This window comes from Coccinella septempunctata, chromosome 4, assembly GCF_907165205.1.
Source record: "Coccinella septempunctata chromosome 4, icCocSept1.1, whole genome shotgun sequence".
NCBI classification, from domain to species: domain Eukaryota; kingdom Metazoa; phylum Arthropoda; class Insecta; order Coleoptera; family Coccinellidae; genus Coccinella; species Coccinella septempunctata.
Window position 1 is genome coordinate 37,666,888 of NC_058192.1, and position 22,663 is coordinate 37,689,550.

The following is a 22,663-nucleotide window of genomic DNA, read 5'->3' on the forward strand; positions in this document are numbered from 1 at the left end:
TTAACTTCAACACCAACATTAAAACATGAAATTCCAACATTATCTAACATTCCAATCTCTTCTAAAATTTATCGATTACCTAAAATTCATGAAAAAGAAGCTAATGAACAGATTCAGAAAATGCTCGATCAAGATATCATAAGACCTTCTAATTCTCCGTGGAATTCACCAATTTGGATTGTTCCTAAGAAAAAAGATGCATCAGGACAACAAAAATGGCGATTAGTTTGTGATTTTAGAAAACTTAATGAAATAACGGTCGGTGATAGTTATCCACTTCCTAATATTGAGAGCATATTAGATCAATTAGGAAATGCAATCTATTTTTCAACATTAGATCTCGCATCAGGGTTTTATCAGGTCGAGTTAGAAGAAAAGGATAAATTTAAAACGACTATAGCTACTCCATCAGGACTTTACGAATTCAACAGAATGCCTATGGGACTCAAAAACAGTCCGAGTCGTTTAGCAAGACTTATGAAAATTGTACTATCCGGGCTCCAAGGTGCTAAATGTTTTTGTTATATTGATGATATAGTGGTTCATGGTTCTTCATTAGAAGATCATAATTCGATGCTAGAAGATGTTTTCCGTCAATTACAAATTCACAATCTTCAATTACAGCCGGATAAATGCGAATTTTTATGTCGAGAAATAACGTATCTAGGTCATCATGTATCAGAAGAAGGTGTTAAACCCGATCCAAACAAAATCGAAGTTATTAAAAATATATCAGTTCCCAAAAATCCTAAACAATTAAAATCGTTTCTAGGTCTTATTGGTTATTATCGCAAATTCATTGAAAACTTTTCCGCTATTGCTAAGCCATTACATAACTTACTGAAGAAAAATCAAAAATTCGAATGGACAGAAGATTGTCAGAAGTCCTTTGAAAAATTTAAAGACATCCTTACCAAAGAACCAATTCTCAAATTTCCTAATTTTTCAGAAACATTTATATTAACTACTGACGCTTCAAACGATGCTATTGCTGCAGTACTTTCTCAGGGACCTATTGGAAAAGATTTACCCATCAGTTATTATTCTAAGACTCTAACAAAATCTGAAAGAAATTATTCCACGACAGAAAAGGAATTATTAGCTATCGTTGAATCTTGTAAACATTACAGGCCATACCTTTATGGGCAAAAATTCATTATTTGCACAGATCATAAACCTTTAGTTTGGTTGAAAAATTGTAAGGAACCTTCAAGTCGCTTATTGAGATGGAGATTGAAATTAATGGACTATGATTATGAAATAGTGTATAAGAAAGGAAAGTTGAATCAGAATGCAGATGCTCTAAGTCGTTTAATTCAAGACAATAATAATGAAATCTCATATAATGACTTCATGAATAAATACGAATCCAAAAGCATACAGAGTTCTTCCAATATTCAAGAAAAGCTAGGCGATCTTTTCGAAGCGCCACCTAATCATTCTCTAGTACATTGTGTATCTCAGGATTTTAAAATGGGTAAAGGAATTGCATTAATATTCAAAACTAGATTTGGACAAGTAGATGAGTTGAAATCTCAAAATAAAACGGTAGGACAAGTGGCTTATATTAGTGATTAAAACCGAAAAATTTATTACCTCATAACTAAAGCTCTCTTTTTCCAAAAACCTACTTATCAAACAGTTTTCAAAGCTCTAATGAATCTCAAAATTTTATGTAAGCAAAAAAATAAATCACATTTAGCTTTCCCTCGTATCAGTTGTGGATTAGACAATCTTTATTGGCCAAAAATATTTGATATGATTAAATACATTTTTCACGATTCGTCGATCAGTATAACAATATATAATTTACCTGATAAACACAGAAATTTTGTTTATTCTATAGATGACGAAGACCTTACGTTTGAAAACTTCAAAGGCTTTCATCAAAGAGAAGTCAAAATTCCTAAACCTAAGGTTGTTAATACGCCAATTTCCAATATAAAAACATTTATAATTCCAATGTCATGCGACTACTCAATTTCGAACAAATTTCTTGATTTTATAAAAACTCATTTTACAGATCTTCCAGAAAATCCTAAAGTTACTGATATAATAGCAAAAAAGTTAACCCATATTTTTGTTCTCTTTCTGAAAGAATATAATGATCAATCTGTAACATACGAAGATTTATTCGCAACTTTCGTTAATCTTAGACTAATGCTCAATTTTAACAACATAAAAAAGTTCACGATTCCAAATATAGCTCTTTTTAAAAATAATTCAATAATCCGAGAAGATACCTTTTTCAGTCTCTTATATTTTCTATTTCGTGACTTTGAATATGAAATTTTATGCGACGAACGAATTAATGTAAGTGATGAAAACTTAATAAAGGAAATTTTATTCGAAAATCATGATTCACCATTAGCTGGACACCAAGGATTTGAACGCACATACGAAAAGATAAAGAAATTCTATTTTTGGAATAATATGAAAGATCATATTCGGAAGTATATAAGAAGATGCAGAATATGTCAAAAATCTAAAACTGATTTCAAACATAATAAAATTCCTTTGATCATTACAACTACCTCAACCAAATTCTGTGAACAAATTGCCTTAGATATAGTTGGTCCTCTACCTATGACGAAAAATAATAATCGCTTTATATTAACCATTCAAGACGACTTAACGAAATTCATTCAAGCTTACGCTCTCAACATACATGATGCTGTAACGGTAGCAATACACTTTCTTAAATTCTGTACACAATTCGGATTTCCAAACAATATTCTCACAGATCAAGGCGTAGAATTCACATCGAAAATATTCAAAGAATTAAATAAATTAATGTCGATCAAACATAAGCAATCATCTCCATATCCTCCTCAAACGCAAGGATCCTTAGAAAGAACACATCTAACTCTTAAAGATTATTTCAAATGCTATGTAAATAAAGACTCTAATAACTGGGATGAATTCCTCAACTTTGCAACGTTTAGTTATAATACCTCAATACATAAATCTACTCAAAAAAACCCCATATGAATTAGTCTTTGGACAAAGGGCTCGAATTCCGTCACAAATAAATAATCCGAAAAATCTCAAAAATTATTCAGAACTAGCTACTGATATCACAAATAAATTGAAAATATTAAGAGAAACTGCTCGTGAGAATCTTCTAAAGTCTAAAAATAAATCCAAGGAATATTATGATAAAACTCACAATAGAACGTATCAATTCAATGAAGGCGATCTTGTACTTCTTTATGACTCACAGTCGAAAGCGAAAAATAAGAAACTAGCTCCAAATTACAAAGGACCTTATAAAATAGAACAGATACATAATAATCAGACAGCAACATTGAGAATTAGTCCTTCGAAACTAAAAACTTATCATTTTAATAAATTAAAACCTTATGTTATTGCAGATAATGACGAAAATAATTGTTCTCCTCCAGTTATTCACTTTCCAAGTCCTTCTTCAAGCATATCAGTATGAAATCAATCCTATCAAATCATCCTCCGGTTTACTATATCATAATCTTGGTAAGGCACAAATATCAAACGAAAAATATATAATTCTTACATATCATAACTTAACTCTTTCAAATATCAAGTCGTACAAATATTAGGTTTCTACTCGAACTCTATTAATCTATGTGATATCGCAATGGCAGAGCATCTTTCTAATGACTGTAAAAATCAATTAAGTTACGTGAAAACCAAAGTTACAATAATTGAGGAAATTTATAAAATTATATCTCATCAAATTAATATGCCAAGAAAGAAACGTGGCTTATTTAACGGCGTCGGGACGGCTATTAAATGGTTAACTGGTAACCCGGATTCAGAAGACGCTCAATTTTATTCAGATGCAATAAATCAAATAATAAATAACGAAAAATAAACTGATGTTCTTATGCAGCAACAAGTATCAATTCTTTCATCTACTATTTCTAATTTCAATAATTCATTTTATAAAATGAACGAAAACATAGGAATCTTAAATAAGAACTTAAAAGAATTTAATCAGTTCTCGAAGGATCTTAATAATATTCAACATGCGTATGAAATAGAATCTCAAATTTCAAATCATCTTATACTGCTCATTGAAATGACTGATGAACTCCTATTCAATTTGCAAAATTACGTGAATGATGTTTCACTTATACAGCATGGAATAATAAATTATAGAATTTTGCCTCCAGAAGCACTTTATCGAGAACTTCTGAAAATCTCTACTAATATTTCTCTTCCTATTCCTTTGAGTATCGAAAACGTTTATTACTACTATAAAATCATGAAAATAGCTTACTAACAATTGCATTCGAAATACCTATTTCTTCCTCACAAGACCTCGATCTTTATCAACTATTCTCTTTACCACACCCTCATTCTGAAGATAATAGTTGATTCTCTTATATCGAGCCATCTAAACCCTTCCTACTGATATCACCTATGAGAACAAATTATTTGTTGGCTGATAAATTGGAAAATTGCATTGAATACCATCCGAGAAAGTGGATTTGCAATCAGATGCCAACTGTACAATTTCAAGTAATAAAGACTATTTCTTTTATAAGCAGAACGTTTATTCTTCGAAGCTCTACAATTTTACTGCTCTAGACAAAATCTTGTGAACTCTCCTCTTTTTTTTATTGTATCTATAGCAACTGAACCCTTGATACTACGATCTTGCATTAGAAAACGGAACATTCTCCCACCTTGCTATTTTATAAACTTTCATGAAATAGCAACATTCGTTTGAACAATTAAAAACTACAAATGACAAAGTTAACCCGAACATTTTTTGACTGTTTGACAACCTTTTCGAGTTCTGAATATTCGACTCAAAATGTTATCTGCTCTTTCTGATACCTGAGTTTCATGCTCTTTATCTTTGATATTGGATATTTCTGTTTCTTCCTCATACGAGTCTAATTCTAATGGAAAAATTCTTTGAACTGACCGAAGAATTTCTCCTGCACTTGTACGTAAACGTACCAATCTTACCGAACCATCCTTACCAGGAAATAATTCCGTAACACAAGCTAATGGCCAATCTCCTCTTTTGGAATTATCATTTCCAACCAATACAACCTCCCCAACTTTCAACTGTCTCACGGATTGTGTTTTGAAACGATGTTTCAATTGACCAAGATACTCAATTCGAAACCTTTTCCTCAGTTGTTCACCTAACTTTTGCCTGTATTTTGCACGTCTGGTCAATTTACTACACTCGACAACATCGCAATCGTTAACACCAATTTCCTTTATATCTTGAATGAACATAGCTGGAGTCAAAGGACATAAATCGTCAACAGAATCAGACAAAAAAATTATAGGTCTACTATTAATTACTGCTTCACAATCACACAATACTGTAAACATTTCTTCGAAGTTCAAAGAAGCCTTTCCTAGAGTTTTACGTAATAAATTTTTCAATATACGAATCAACCTTTCCCAAAATCCACCCCACCAAGGAGCAGCTGGAGGATTAAACTTCCATATGATCCTCTCCAAAGAACAAAATTTTGTCACAATGGACCAATCCAAACTCTTGAACATATTATAAGCTCCTACAAAATTAGTCCCATTGTCAGAATAAATAATTTTTGGACGACCCCTTCTAGCAATAAAACGACGAAGAGATTGTATGAATATTTCGGTCGAAAGAGATGTTAACAATTCCAGGTGAATTGCTCGATATACGGCACAGGTGAAAACAGCAATCCAAGCTTTCCGGCCGTCTCTCAAATGGACAGGTCCAGTTAGATCAATTCCGATCACCTCAAAAACCGAAACATCCCTAACACGATCTTCAGGTAGTGCACTAGGTAGTGTTTCCAATCTTTTACTCATAAACCTTTTACATATCACACATTTGGAAATAACCGATCTCACCGTTTTACGTCCACCAATAATCCAATATTTTTCTCTCAGCCGACACAACAATCCTTGAACACCTACGTGGCAAGCTCTTTCATGTTCTTCGCGTATCAATCTCACTACTAAGGGATGCTTGGGAAGAACAATTGGATACCGAAAGTCAAAACTATCTTCAAGATTTACCAACTTAGTTCTTATTCTCAAAACACCCGATTCATCCTTAAAAGGAAACAAACTCTTTATAGCATCATTCAAAGTACTAAATGAATCATGCTGAATCAATCTAAAAATAACCAATTCTGCATCATTTATCTCTTCAACTGATAAAAATCCACAATGTTTATCGTTAGGGTACCTACAATTATGAAGGAATCTTCTAATCCACCCCAACATGTAGACTGTTTTGTGGAATACTGAAAAATATTTATAATACCAGTCATCAGTATTGCTATTAACAACGCAAGAAATGGTAAACTTTTTCTTCTCTCGTGCTACTAACTCCTCGTCATAGCAGAAACTATCTGTTGGCCAATAACTTGCTGAATACCTCAACCATTCAGGTCCCTCCCACCATGCAGAATCTAACAATTTTTTAGCTGTGCATCCTCTGGAAGGTAAATCAGCAGGATTCATAGACCCTGGAACAAATCTCCATTGTTCCTTTGAAGAAACTTTCAAAATTTCATCGACTCTGTTACGAACAAATATAGCCCACTGTTGGTCTTGTCTAATCCAACCTAATACTGTAGAAGAATCTGTCCAAAAATAATATTCAGCATCATGGAAAACATTCGATTCATATAAATTTCTAACTAGACGCGATCCAATCGTCGCCGCAATGAGTTCTAAACGCGGTATAGACATCTTTTTCAAAGGAGCAACTTTGGACTTAGCTTGAAGCAACTGAACAACAACGCCCGATTCCGTCTAAATTCGCAAGAAGGAAACAGCAGCATAAGAAGATTGAGATGCATCACAAAATATATGAATTTCTAGTTTCAACCATCTGCTATTCTTGTAAGCTGAAAAGTATCGAGGGATTCTTATTGAAGACAAATATGATATTCCTTCGAACCACTTCAGAAATTCACTCTTGATTGATCCATCCAACTCATCATCCCAACCAATTTTCTCTTTCCATGTGAGCTGTAACAACAATTTGGGGTAAACAGTTACGGGACAAGTAAAACCAATAGGGTCAAATACTCTATGTGCTATCGATAAAATAGTTCTTTTAGTTATTTTCTCAAACTTCAGATTGCCCCAGTTACTGGAATTTATGGCTAATGTATCTTCCTCTCTATCCCATAGTAAACCAAGTACATTAGTAATACTGTCGATTCTATCAGATGGGTAAAAAGAACTATTATGCTCCCACCCTCGCAAATCAAATTTAGCTTTACTCATTATATCTTTAGCTCTCGAAATGAAATTCATAAGTTCCTCCTCACTATCTACACTGGTTACACAGTTATCAACGTAGAAACTATTCATGAGCTTTTCTATAACATAACATGAAAAGGAACACTTGTCTCTCAAAGAAATCTCCAATTCTTTCTGTAAATGGTATTGAATTACAGCACCTAAAAGAAATGGGCTACTTATTACTCCAAACACTACTCGACGATGCCTGAACACACATAAGTTACCATCAGGTTCCTTCCACAAAAATCTTAAATAATCCCGTTCAGACTCACTCAAACCTATCTGAAGGAATGCCTTTTTAATATCAGCAACAACACCGTATTTTCTAAATCTGAATCGGAATAAAATTGAAGGAATCTGCTCAATTAAATTCATGCCCTTTTCCAAACAACTATTCAAAGAAGGACTGTGTTTCTCATGCGCAGATGCATCAAAAACTGGTCGAACTGGAGTAGTACTATTCATCTTCAATACTGGCCTGTGAGGTAAATAATGACCACTAATACCAGTCTCCCCGTGGAAAACTTTTTCAATGATACCTTCAGACAACCAATCTTTGAACACATCTTCATACTTTGAGTAATACCCATCTTTCATCAGCTTACTAATTGTAAAATTGAGTCTACGAACAGCCAATTTGTAATTTGATGGAAGCGGTGGATGTCCTTCGATCCAAGGAAGATGAACAACATATCTACCATCAGATTCAACTGCTACAGTTTCTTTAAAATGCCTCAATGCTGCTTGCTCCATCTCTTCTCTAGATTTTGATTCAACTGGATCCCTAATACCTAAAATATCCAAATCCCATAAATCCTTGATTTTCAAATCATCTACAAGCATTGAAGTACTATACATAACATTACCAGTTGAAGTTTGATCGAAATTTGAAACATTATTTTTTCCCATCAGAGTCCAACCCAAAAACGTTTCAATTGCTGTAATTCCTGAAGGTAACTGAATAATTTTACCTGTCAATAATTTACCAGCAACATCTGCCCCTATTAAAATTTCTATGTACTTCGAGTGCCTCATCGTCCCTTATGATCACATCATTATTCAATAAATTTTCTACTAGAGAACTTTGACACACGGAACCGATTCTACCACAAATTCTCTCCTGGTCTAAAGTAAGGAAATTGCAAAAATATTTTCTATCCAAATCGCACAAAAATATTCGATATGAATTGTGACTGCTTTCACCTGTATTCAAACCCCCAAATAAACAGTGAATAATTGTTTCCTCACACTGAACTGGTAATCCTAATTCTTTCGCTGTACGTTTCAAAACATAAGATCTTTGAGAACCTGTAACAATTAAAACTCTGCCTCGGCGTTCAAACCCCTTACTTCCTCTGAGAATAACTACGAGTGTTTGTAAAAAAACTCTCGTTGTTCGAGTGAGACTAGTCAATGAATTTTCCTTACAAGCACTAGACTCGTTCGTTGGAAGTTTTGAATTAACGTCTGTCATTGGACACATCACCAAGTAATGCCTTTTTCGACATTTTTCACATCTCATGTGAACTTTACATTTCTTGGCAGTATGACCACGTCTGAGACATATGAAACAGTATCCCTTTTTTAAAATGAGCTGTTTTTTATCAGAAAGAGAAATACCTTGTGAATTCGAACATTCAAAACTCTTATGCTCTGAACGTCCGCAAAAAATACAAGAAACAACTTCGTTATTTGTGGTCACGAGTTCAGAAGCTGTATATGGAGTTGCTTTGTTGTTTTCTGTCGTCATCATCTTCTTCTGTTCCTTCGCCCTGGCAGATCCTACTCCTGACTTCGCCATTGAAACTTTCTCTTCATTCTCAACTTCATTCCTTATAAAATCCATAAGTTTCTTCACTTTGTCTTGAGATTTCGCTGCCGCTGTATCTGCCGAATACGAACGCTGCCATATCCGCAAGAGCTCCTCAGGAAGACAGGATTCTACCAATGGAAATAACATGGCTGAACATTTATCTGATGTGATTCCCAGTGATTCAAGAGCTCTCAACTGACATTCCAACTTGTCATATAACATTGACAGGGACTTTGTGTTTGATGTTAGTAATCCTATCAAATCTCTTATATATAATTCAATAAGGAGTTCTTCTCTTCCGAACCGGGACTTCAGAGCCTCAATTGCCTTAGGATAATTCTCGAAGGTGGGTGGAAAACTCTCCACGACAGTTCTTGCTCTTGACTTAGGTATTGTCGATAGAATTAGGTACTGAAATTTCTCCTCATTGTCCATGGTGGGATCTTCATCTAGTTTCTTAAATAATCCCCAAAAATGCAGCCAATCTCGAATATCACCACCAAACTTTTTCAACTCTATCTGTGGAAGCTTAAATTTTCTTTGGAGCGTACCAACTTCGCCTTCTGAGAAAGATATTTCGCGAACCTTTTCTGTGGAAGATGAAAATCTTTCTTTTATAACATTGAATTTCAATGAATATTCTTCCACACTATCACAGTCTGTTTCAATATCGGTGTCACTCATATTTTCTTCTATCATGAAGTTAAACACCTCCTTGTCTAAGGTCCTGATCTCTTCATATTTACTCTCCAGAACTTGAAAAGCCGCTTTAACTTCATCACTATTAAAATTCCCATTGGAAATCCGGCTTTCAATATTATTGTAGATCTTTGTGAAAATTCTTCGGTGTACTGTTCTTGCTTTCTTTGCCTTATCCATAATTCTTACTTGAATGTGTGTCTTGAATGTGTCCTGTCACGGTCGCCAAAAATGTACAATTTCAAGTAATAAAGACTATTTCTTTTATAAGCAGAACGTTTATTCTTCGAAGCTCTACAATTTTACTGCTCTAGACAAAATCTTGTGAACTCTCCTCTTTTTTTTATTGTATCTATAGCAACTGAACCCTTGATACTACGATCTTGCATTAGAAAACGGAACACCAACCATGAAGAAAATCGACTCTTCCTGTGAAGTACAACTGCTAATGAAAATCGTCAACAAGATTCCCGACTCCTGCATGAAAAGAAATATCATAGCCGATGCTGAAATCTGGCACAAGACCGACGTTAATGAATGGCTGTTCTCCCTATCCAATCCAACTCGAATCCTATCATCTGTGGTGAAGAATCAAGAAATCATCGAGAAGATGGGTATTCTAAAGCTCAACTCACACTGCAAGGCATTTACTGATCGTACAAGTCTAGAAACCAGCGCAGTACTAGCTTCCCTAAACTCAAGTTATGAAATTCCATCTTCAAGTATAATACAGGACGATTGCTGCCAGAAATTAAAGAGAAATCTCACTGTCCACGCAATTCATATGGAACCAATAAAATTAACAAGTGTCAACCTCCACGAACTCAAGTATGCTCAACACAAGCTAGCAGAATTCGATGAACAACTCCAACAACAACTGAATAGGCCTTTCATCATCCAACACTCTTCGTGGGTAACAACAGCCCTATCAATTACATGTGGTACCATTTTGCTCATTGTCCTCTACAATTTTATGAAATGGTGTGGATGTTTCCAAATTCTCCGAAGAATCTTCTGTTGTACCAAAGAGCCTAGAGCCATTGAAGCAGGTCCATGTTTCCAGATCTTCAACCAATGTCACAAAAGACCAATACAGCAACCAGTTCAAGTCTACTACGATGCAGAACTCCAACGTCTTAATTACCCAGGTTTCTCTGAGACAGAAATCAGAGTATCGAGACCAGAAGACGCCTCCAGCAGCGGTTCTCAAACACAGAGAAGAACAAACAAGACATTAAAATAATTTTTAATTTAATTTAATGAGGATTAATATCCTCATTAATTGTTACAATTTTACATATATCTTATATATCTTACTCCTTTATATTTTTTCTAATATCTCGTTCAATTTGAGATGTCTTAATTTCTTGATAATTCTATGCTCTCATTTTTGCACTGAATGAGTGTCCATAATTTATTGACTTTAATCTTGATATCACTGAATAATTTAATTAGAATATATCTTTACATTTTAATACCTCATGTAAGGTGTCATACTGCTTCAGAATTCTTATTTTAAAGATTTTTGCTTTTCTTGCACATCAAAAATCTTCTTTTAGGGGGGAGATGTTGCCACCCTGTATACAAGGGCCCCATTGTTAACATATTTTTGCTCAAGTCAGCATTTTCCAAAACAATATATAAGTAGCAGCATGACGCTCTCAGTTCAGTTCAGATCGTACCGTTGAGATTGATTCTTCATTCATATCGCATAGTTCAAATTAATTTTCGTATCTATTGATCTATTTCTGTATCTTGTGCCTTCCAAATAAATTAATTAAAAATAACAGTGCGTTATCCTTCGTAAAGTGACAATCTATCAATCTATAATAGTGTTCATAACTAAAGGTTTTACGGAGCTTTACCTCAATAAAGCTGCCCTGGTGACAGCGACCCTGCTTTCTGTTAGTTTTTTAAAAACTAAGTTCGTTCCGAAAGGAATACAACAATATACACATTTTTCACTCTCCTATATATCACTTTAATATTCAAGTTTATTATTATTGTAAGAAAAAAATGTTTCATTTTCTAATGTTTGTCATGATTTTTTTTTTAATTCTCAATTAGTCTTTATTTATGTAATTTAAAAAAAAAGAAATGTGAACATGTTAATTTGAACTTTTTGAAAAATTATAAAGAAAGATAGAGATGTAGAGTATTCGAAATATACTGTACGCAGCGCGATGACTAATATAGTTGAAATATGAGTTATGTAAACCATAAGCAGATTTGTTCCACGTCGTGGCATTCGATTTAGAGAACTGATGTGAAAAAAGTGTTTCCTACAATTACCGAGTTTTCTTTAATACGTTACAGATGGAAAGTGGTATCCCGGAACCATTGAAAATGTTTGGTGCGTCCCTGGTGTCCGAAGAAATCTATTCTCAGAAGGAGCTGCCGCAAGGAAAGGTTGTTCAATAAACAAAACCAAACATAATGCACTAATAATTGAGTCAGGTGAAACGGTCGGTGTGGCAGTTCGTGATAATTAAAACTTGTAAATATTGTACAAATTACCGTGTCGAACAAAGACAAATTGCTCTGAAGTAAACTCGGTAACAAATGAAACTCTCAAACAGTGGCATGAGAGATAAGGACATATGAATATTAAAACTCTTAAAGAAATGTTCGCTAAAAACCCCGAAGGACTAAAATTCAACGATAGTGATGAGTTCTTTTGCGAAGCCTGTGAGTATAATACGGTAAGCAACAGAAATTGAAATTGGCGCCAGTGTCACACAGGAATACAAAACCAGGTGAACTCTGTCATACTGACGTTTGTGGTCCGATGACCACAGAATCGATCGGTGGATCACGTGTTATTCAATGATGACAGTTCGAACTATTGTGAGGTTAAATTCATAAAACCATAGACATAGCATTCAGCGGACGAAATAGTTGCGGAACTGTTACCAAGCGTTCACGTTCAGTGACTTATGCTCTACATTCTCAACACGTTCTGGAGCGGACGCCACTTGTGGGAGCGGATTTGATTTGTGCTAGGTAGCGGTAGCGGAAGGGAGCGAAAGTTGGACTTGAACTGAGTAGTTGTTATTTAGTGTGGAAGATGTAAGAGTTTGAGTTTGTTGATGAAAATGAAATGGAAATTGATGGTAAAAAATATGGTGGATGCTCAATAGGCTATAGGAAATATACTAGAGCAATAAAGAAATTCGTCAAAATTCTAGGTTATGTTTTTTCCGAAAACTTTTATGGGTTTTCACTCCCAGTCTCTGAATCACAATCATGAATACACAATAATTAAGATCTAATTCTTCTCAACCAATCAGCTGATAGTGACAGCTCGTTGGACTGCCTTATCCTATCTCGGCTTGCCAGCGAACCGATGTGTAGAAGAAGCGCTTTGCGCTCCGTCCGCTGAGTGCGACCAATCTTTCGAAAATATTGTTTTGAGATGCGTTGACGGCACAGTTATTTTCAAGCAAAAAAAAGTAGTGGTTGATCAAAAAAGAAAACCTCAGAGTTATTCAGCAATAATGAAAATATGATGATTTTTTACCAAGAATTTTTCTAACCGCCTCAGGTTGTTTGGATTCTTGTGATCTGACTCAATGAAAGAAATGCTTTTCGCAAATTAACTTTTCCTTAAAAGTACCTTTCCACTCTCCATACAAAATTATGTATGGGTTAATCTCATCTAAGATGTCTAAAACTCTGGTGTATTCACTGATTCGATTTTGTTTTTAATTTCGTGGGGATATGGGATCAGTTTCGTTTCTCCCACTGTAGGTAGCGCTGTTTGGAATTTGACAGAGCATTGTCAATTGATATTTGAAAATAATTTGAATACTTCCTTCGACTCACGAATATGTTCTATTTATAAACGATTATTGGTGTGTGAAAATGTATTAGTTTCGAGAAAGGGATGTAGAACATTCATTTATTCAACATGTCGTTCAGTTTTCTGTATGGACAATCAAGAACTACAGCTAAGAATTCGGTGTTGTTGGAATTTGAAGCAGAACCAAATGAGATGAACGAACATTCGGGACCGATATAGCTAAGTTTTATGGAAACTTCAGCAATGTTTCAAAGAAACTGTATTGGAAATACGTAATGTGAATTGTGAGCATGTATTGAGAATCAGAAATACATAAATCTATTCGAGTCCGTTACTTAAAATATTCTTCCTGAGTAGATATAGTGAAAATTCCCCTTCCGTCAACTGAATATATTTGATATTTGACCAATCAACTGTGTTTTATTAATATCATATTGAATTATCCCCCTCACGAATTCAGTTTGTCAAACGGAAAAATAGTAAATACTCATTCGAACCCTTATTCGATAGTGTTGAAAATATTGAAGGATTTGTTTTTACAAAGAAAATTAAAGGGTAAATCACAAATAATCCTTAACAGCTGACAAAATGGGCCAGTTCATATTTTGAACTCGTTGATCGATATTCGATATATGAACGCAAAACAAAATAAAACGAGAGATCATTTGACTTCCTTTGGTAGAACAAGGATAGAACCAGGCGGTGGCAACTCATTCAGATAATTTTGGACCACGAGTTGCAAGTGTACGCTGTTAGAGCGCTAGTGTCGCTTTCCTTGGCAACACAGAAATACCCAATTGACAACCACGCAATCGGCAAAACCATAAAACTCGAAATATGAACAAACTTTGACGTTTGTCAGTACTCTTTTCGAGATTGTACGGCTTAACCACAGATTACAGAGTAGAACAGCTTAACAGAGTTTTTCTAGTATAAATCAAGATATTTATCGGAATTATCGGTGAATTGACTGATTTAGTTTCGTAAAGAAAGATAAACATTCTTTGGAAATACTTCATTTAAAAGGGATGAATTGTGGAATAAAATCGAGCAATGATATTGGTGATCCACTGTACCTAGAAACAAATTCCTATTATTTCACAGATTCTTTCTTGAAGTAAACCTGGGTAATAATATTGAGGTAGCATATACTAACTTTGTGAAGGAGGTAGAAGCTAAACATCTTGATAAGTAAAGCGTTTATGTGGAAATTTTAAAGTATCTATTTGAAATATTTCAGTTCCATGTTATGATATAGGTATTCCTCATACTGAAATCTCAAGAGATATAAATATGATTCAGCTCATGGAACAAGTTCTACAGATGAGAAAAAGCATTCATTTGGAAGTATGAAAATTATGAAATTGTATTTCTAAATCGTCAATTGAACTTAGCAGAAAACTCTCGCAAAGAAAAATCGTTCAACCTAACTCCTGCCAGTTGAATGCACTGTTATAAATGCCTTTTCCAATATTTTTTCGGAATCAATATTTCTATTCAGAAACCCAGACAATAATCCCAATATAACTTCTCCAAATAATAATTATGATACTTTGTTGGATAACGTGAGATAAGAGAAAACATAAGAAACGAAACATGTTTTGACTTGGAATACTAGCATTAGCCATTTTTTCACCCCTGCAAAATAACTCGAGGTGCTGTTTCAAATTGACGGGCACGCATTGAAGGATGGCCGAATTAGAGAAATAATGAAAAATTCGAGAAAAAATTTAAGCTGAATAGGTAGAATAAAAGAAGAAAAATTTTCCTGTTCATAATTTCATTACTTTTTCTGAGTACCATCAGGAAAAGAAATACAAGAAATCATATCATCCTTTATTTTCCTAAAAAACTTAAAATTTTTCTCGAATTTTTCATTATTTCTCTGATTCGGCGCTCTTTCAATGCGTCCTCGTCGATTTGAATCTCCCGCCTGCTGCTAGTAAGGTCCGGACGGGAGGAAGCGGAAGCCGCACGGGCAAAAAGAACGTAGTTTCACAATACGCTTTTGCAGCGCTAGTGTCGCAGACAAAAAACACGGTCAAGAAGATAAGCACGGGAGTTACCATTCTCTTGATGTTTATGTTCTGTGGATAGAACGAAGCAAATGACATGGTGGCGCCGCCACGAAACTGATCCCATATCCCCGATTTTCTGAAATGTTGATCCTTGCAAAAAGTTACAAGTGCACACACCAGTGTTTTAGCCATCTTAATCTCATCATTGTTTACATTTTGGCAAGATGAAGATGAAGTAATTCAAGAGAAGACCTACGTTCAGACACCGAATATCAACGTTTAAAATTCCATAGCCTACTTGACGACAAATTTTTGTGAACGCACGTTATCATTATTAGATCTATGCATAAAACATTTCAAACGTGTATGAATGTTTTCGAGATTATATCAATATTGCCACAAACAAAATTTGGTCACAAAATACAACGAGTGAGATCTGACAATGGAACTGCATACATAAACAAACCCATGCTGGATCTATTTCGATCGAGGGGCATAATATTCGAGTATACTGGTATCTATTGTCCTGAAAAAAATGGTAAAAGTGAGCGAGAGAATAGAACCATAGTGGAACAAGCAAGAGCTCTACTTTATACAAAAGATCTTCCAAAAAGTTTATGGGCCGAAGCCATCAACACAGTGGTTCATCTCACGAACAGAACTAGAGATGGGGGTAAGTTTCCATTAGAATTATGGACTGGAAAGACTCAAACGTTAAATCACATTAGAACTTTTGGTTCTGAAGCTTATCTTCTACAGAAAAATGTCTCGGAACGAAATTAGGTAACAAAAGCGAAAAACTGCTTTTCATTGGGTATGAAGGAAACTCTACCAATTACAGATTGTTCAATCCTGCAACTAAAAAATAAAAGTTTCCCGTAATGTGACATTCAATGAAAACGGCACAGTTACAAAAAAAATACTCTTTTAGTAGATGGTGATACAAAAGAAGAAACGGAAGATGAGATTGATTAAAATCGAAGTCAAAATAACACCAGTGGTCAAGCTGAAAATGAAGAAACTCCAACTGAAGTTGAAGATGCAGAGACCTTGGGCAAATATAATCTAAGGGCCAGAGTATTGATTTGAAAGCCAAGAAAACTAGGCGATTATGAAGTGCAAAATTAAGTCAACATCGTAGAAATGGTTGAACCATCCACCTATGAAAAAGCTCTTCAAAACAGGGAAAGAACCAATTGACAAAAAGCAATAGAGGAGGAGTTAGATTCCTCAGAATCAAACAAAACATGGGAGTGCGTCGAATTACCTGAGGGAAAAACTACAGTCGACTGCAGGTGGGTCTTTAAATTAAAAAATATTTCTGATGGTCTAGTTAAATTCAAAGCGAGGCTGTGTGCGAAAGGTTATTCTCAGATTATGGGTATAGACTTTAAAGAAACTTTTGCTCCCACAACAGGCTATGATAGCATTCGCACTGTCTTAGAAATAGCTGCACAAAATCAAATGGAAATAACCCAGTTTGATGTAAAAACAGCTTTCTTATATGTAGTAATACAGGAAGAAATATACATGGATCCTCCACCAGGTATTTCTATGAAACCAGGAAAAGTGTGTAAACTCAAAACATCCTTGTATGGCCTAAAACAATCCCCACGATGCTGGAATAACAAGTTCAACGAATTTATGAAAGAAATTGGTTTGAACCAGTACAAAAGCGACGGCTGTATCTACAGGGTCTTTCACGAGGAACCTCACCCATCTTTTTGGCGTGAAGGGAAAAGAAATAGCTGAAAATTCAAGACGAAAAACAGTTTTTTGTGAATAACTCAGAAAATATCCACTTTAGGGCAAGGGCAACACTCACATTATTTTTTAACGTAGATTCAATATCTGCCATAAAAAAATGGGGTTCTAATTTGAAAAAATTGATTTTTCACGATTTTGTCATCCCGATTTTTTCACCCCCTGTATCATGAATCGCGATTTCGATTTTCAAAGTGGATACATCAATCTTACATCTTGAAAAATCCCAAAAAAGAAAATTTTCCATCCAAAAACCTCGGATTTATTCTTGTTTCAGCGGAGCTCTATTTTCGATTTTTTTTTCGAATTTTCCCGCTCAGAGAGAATTTTCCAACCAAAACTGAAAAATGTTACATCAAAATAACTTGAAATTTTCTAAGGAATCCATTTCTGCAATAAAAAAATGGTGTTCCAATTTGAAAAACAGAAGTTGACGTCATTTCCGGAAAAACCGGAGGTGCTCATGCCTTGAAAATATTTTAGATTTCATCAGCATCGTGAAATACTTATAAGTGCTGAATTTCATGAAAATACGTTCAGTAGTTTCCCGTATAAATATGGGTGAGGTTCCTCGTGAAAGACCCTGTATAAAGGTCTTATTGAAAAAGAACTTGTGCTACTCTTTTTATATGTAGATGATGGACTTATATTTTGCAAGAATAGAAAAGTCCTTTTGAAAGTCATCAAACTACTTGAAGGAAAATTCAAGATCACAAATCATGAACCAAACATTTTTGTAGGATTACAAATTAAATCAAGTAGGAATTCTTCATGCATATCAATCAGAATAAGCAAATATATTGCCCGAATTATTGATAAATTTGGCCTGTTTGATTCGAACGAATTGAAAATACCAGTCAATCCTAATGTTTGTCTGACAGGTGAAGATCATGGTCCTCCACCGGACAATATCCCATACAGAGAACTCGTAGGCTCATTGATTTTCGCCGTCACAGCATGCAGACCAGACATTGCTTACATAATAAACATTTTGAGCAGGTACATGAATTCCCACAGGAATATTCATTGGAATGCTGCAAAACGAGTTGTTAATTATTTGAAAGCCACAATACCGTCTATTGTTTGATTTCTTGATATCCATTTCTCGACGTTGTCGAAATGTTTTGATTTCGGGGGACTTTAATTTTCGGGAAATACAGTGGCCTGTTATAGCTCTCTTATCTGAGGCCTCTGTAGCTTCTCAGTTCCTAGATGCTTTAGATGAGGCTGGGTTGACACAGATGATCGATCGTACCAGGTTTGGACCCGGCCAGAACCCTTCATTGCTTGATTTGCGTCGAAATCATTTAAGAGAATAGGACAAAGATCAGCTCAATTTCTCGTTTCTAGAGTGTGTACAGCGATTCCAATTCAGTTGAAAAAAAAAAAAAAAAACGAAAAAACGGAAACTATAAAATTTTCAAAAGGAAAACCAGAGAATGGCTAGTTAAGTTGACGAAGAAGAAACCAGATGAGTTGATTAATAAATTCATTGAGTAAATCCCACTTTGGTGCATACCTGTACATCAGACAACAAGTTACCGATTTTGACAGAATATTCACCGATTATGACAGAATATGTTATTATGACCAAAAAAACTATTCACGAAATATTGATCAACGAAGAACCGGCTTGGACTTTTGACTCGATCCACATAAAATATTGTAACCAGTCCGGCCCTTGCGGTCGGACCTTTCGAGAACCAGAGCGGTCGCGAAGTTCTGGAACAACCGCGAAGGTACCTGAATGTTTCCGGCGCCTATATAAGCCCAGCGGAGGAGCAGGTAGGCAAGTACAAGTACAGTTATAGTGCAAGCGACTAGTGGAAATAAATAGTAGTGAAATAGTTAGTTTGTGAGTTATAAGTTTATTAAGTGTAAATAAATAATTTTAATTAATCAGTTGGACGTTTTAATTCAGCGAAGAAAACGTTACATTGGTGTCAGGTGTGCGGTTCAACATCGCTCGAATTAAATAAATATTTTCGGTTTTTTGGAGTTCATGCCAGTGACCACAAGACTACAGAACGCAATGGAGACTCAAGCGGTAATGGACTTTTTGAGTAAGATGAACGAAGGAATGGAATAAAATTCTCGAAAATTGAATGAGGAAATGGACTAGAACTCTTGTAAATTGAATGATAAAATGAACGAGAACTCTTGTAAATTGAATGAGAAAATGGACCAGATTAAGGAAAATTGTAATGATGTGGTGAGTCAAATCACAGTGTTTAATTTTCATTAAAATAGCGTGCGTGTTCATGTCATATTAGTTACTAGGGTGATTCGTTAATATAAAAAGACAGTCGAAAATACATCAGTCAATTCATCAGAAGCTTTTCAATTTTCTATCCTAAAATAATCAATTCTAAAAAGAATATTCGTTGAGTGACCAGGACCGACCTACAGTATTGTTCAATTCTTCGTTCCCTAATAAAAACCAGCAACACAAATATTTATGTGTTCATCTTATTGAATGGATACATAAATTTGGTCCAATTCGAGCCGTATTTGAGAGTGAAGGTTGATTTCAATTCCTATCCCGAGGAGTAGTGAAGAGGTTTGCTGTTTCATGGTTGGATTTTAATCACCCCCAGAAGACAGAGGAATCGGGTGACAGCTGGTTGTTTAATACTTCTACTGAGCGAGTTCATCGCTGGATTTTCGATAAGTAGCACTATCATCGTGCAAATTTCGTCTCATTTTTATTGAGCTTTGTTTTCTACTGTGCTTATAACAATTACAATGTCTGAAGATAATTCAAAATCGAGTGAAGTCGATGATGAAGTGAGAACTCTGATTAAAAACAGAGGTATAGTTAAAGCCAAGATGACTAGAATGGAAAATTGGTTCAAACAAGATAAACCTCTTGATATTGTTCAATGTAAATTACGTTTGGAACAACTAATGCAAATTTTCAAAGACTATGACAATTTTCAAACTGAATTAGAGGTTATGGATTATGAATCACATCATGAAGACAGAGAAATTATGGAAGATAAATATTTTGATTTGATTTCTTTTGTAACTAAAATTGTTAATCAGTCTGAGGACGCTCAACAATCCAATTCTTCAACTGATAATCGGTCTACAATATCTCATTCAAGTATAAAGTTACCTGAAATTTCTATTCCAAATTTCTCGGGCGATATCAAACACTGGCCAAGCTTCTTCGAACTATTTACTGCACTGATAACAAATAATCAAAAATTATCTAATGTTCAAAAATTAATGTATCTGAAATCTGCTCTAACAGGGGAGCCATTACAACTCATAGAAAATTTGGAAGTGATCGGGTTGAACTTTCCCATAGCTATTAATACGTTGAGGGATAGATTCGATAATAAATACCTAATTGTTAACGCATATATAAGAAATTTACTGAATGTTCCATCCTTAACAAAAGGTAATGATAACAATCTGAGAAACTTTATTTCACAAATTAAAACAAATTTGGCAGCTTTGAACACCTATAATTTATCAGAAAAACTTACTGACTTGATCCTTATTCAAATTTTCACACAGAAGCTAGATTTTAGTTTAAGAAAAGAATTTGAAGGGGAAAGAAATGTTCGCGATTTCCAACGCTCCCAGAATTTATACAATTTTTAGAAAAAAAATATAAGGTTCTCGAAAATTTGAGTGAGTCAACTCAAAATTCAAAATTAAATTCTTCGCACAAAAATAATAATACTTCTCGTAGTTCTTATCATGTTGATACTTCAGATAAAACTAAATTCTTCAAATGTTTCATCTGTGGTACCGATGAGCACAGAATATATTCCTGTAAAAGGTTCCTGAATTTATCTCCAAACGATCGTCATGCTGCTGCTAAAGCAAAAAATGCCTGTTTGAATTGTCTTTCATTAGGCCATACTGTTCAGTCATGTTCTAGTCAACGCAAATGTTCCAATTGTCAAAGGTCTCATCATAGTTTATTGCATTTCAATAAGAATTCATCTCGAAATTCATTTTCCCATTCCAGATCTCATGATGAACCATCCAGATCAACTAGTTCGACGCAAGCATCTTCCCATTTATCCACTAGTGCTCAACCATACATTCCAGTGCGAGAAGAGGTTGATTCTTCTGCTCAAAATTTGTCTTCTCTTTCAGTACAGTCCTCTAATAATGAAGTGCTTCTAGCTACGGCATGTGTCAAATTGTATAATTCTCACAACCAGACAATTATAGCTCGTTGTTTGACAGACTCAGCAAGTCAAACATCATTTGTAACTGAAGATTTAGTTAGAAAACTCAATCTCAAAACTTATGACCAGAAAATTCAAATTTCCGGTATCTCTCAAAGTTGTTCTATGTCAAATAGAATGATTGATCTAAAAATTCACTCATTAGTACACACCGACCGAAAATTTAGTGTTTCTTGTGCTGTTCTTAAAACTATAACTTGTAAACAACCACAGTTACCAATTAGTTTGAGTTCTATTCCTATTCCAATGAACATTCAATTAGCAGATATCCATTTCAACACTCCATCTAATGTTGATATACTTTTGGGTGCAGACATATACTTTGACATCATTACTGATGGTATAATTAAATTAGGTCCTGGATTGCCTGTTCTTCAAAATTCACATCTAGGATATTTAATTGCTGGAAATATTCCTCAGTCAGGATGCATGTCTCGTGCAACTCATTTAAATGCATCACAATATTTATTCGAATGTACAGAACCTACTGCCAATCCAGATGATATGTTGAATGATACTTTAACCAAATTTTGGGAAATTGAAGAAGTACAAATTCAATCTGAATCTATATTGACTCAAGCAGAGCAACAAGCTGAACAAATATTCAAAGACACAACCATTCGGTTGCCGTCTGGTAGATTTCAGGTTGACCTACCATTCAAAGGTCCAAATGAACCTTCCAAACTAGGTGATTCATTCTCTCAAGCAAAAAAGAGATTTTTAAATTTAGAAAAGAGACTTGAAAGTTTCCCTGAACGAAAGGCCCAATATTCAGAATTCATCAATGAATATTTATCCTTAGGACATGCAGCAATTGTACCTTTAACTCTAACCAATGAATTATCCCTTAACAAATATTTCGTACCTCATCATTGTGTCATTCGTGATCAAAGTATCACAACTAAGCTTCGTGTAGTATTTGATGGTTCTATGAAAACCTCAACTGGTTTTTCTCTTAATGATATTATGCTTAAAGGTTATACTGTACAACCAGACTTATTCGATATATTAATATGTTTTCGTACATTCAGGTACGTTCTTATTGCTGACATTGAAAAAATGTTTAGGCAAATTCAAATAAATCCTAATCACACAT

At 34.7% G+C, this 22,663-nt stretch overlaps 2 protein-coding genes across 4 annotated transcripts in view; both read right to left on the reverse strand.

Moving 5' to 3' along the window:
- LOC123312511 (ras-like GTP-binding protein RhoL) overlaps positions 1-22,663 on the reverse strand; it is a 340,108-nt gene that overhangs the window by 53,782 nt on the left and 263,663 nt on the right. The gene's annotated exons all lie outside the window — the stretch shown is intronic.
- LOC123312504 lies at positions 6,761-10,079 on the reverse strand. The gene is made up of 2 exons (XM_044896965.1): positions 8,881-10,079; positions 6,761-6,981 (listed from the first exon to the last, which is right to left on the reverse strand). The coding sequence occupies exons 1-2, from the start codon at positions 9,950-9,952 to the stop codon at positions 6,950-6,952; spliced, it is 1,104 nt and encodes a 367-aa protein (XP_044752900.1). The 5' UTR covers positions 9,953-10,079; the 3' UTR covers positions 6,761-6,949.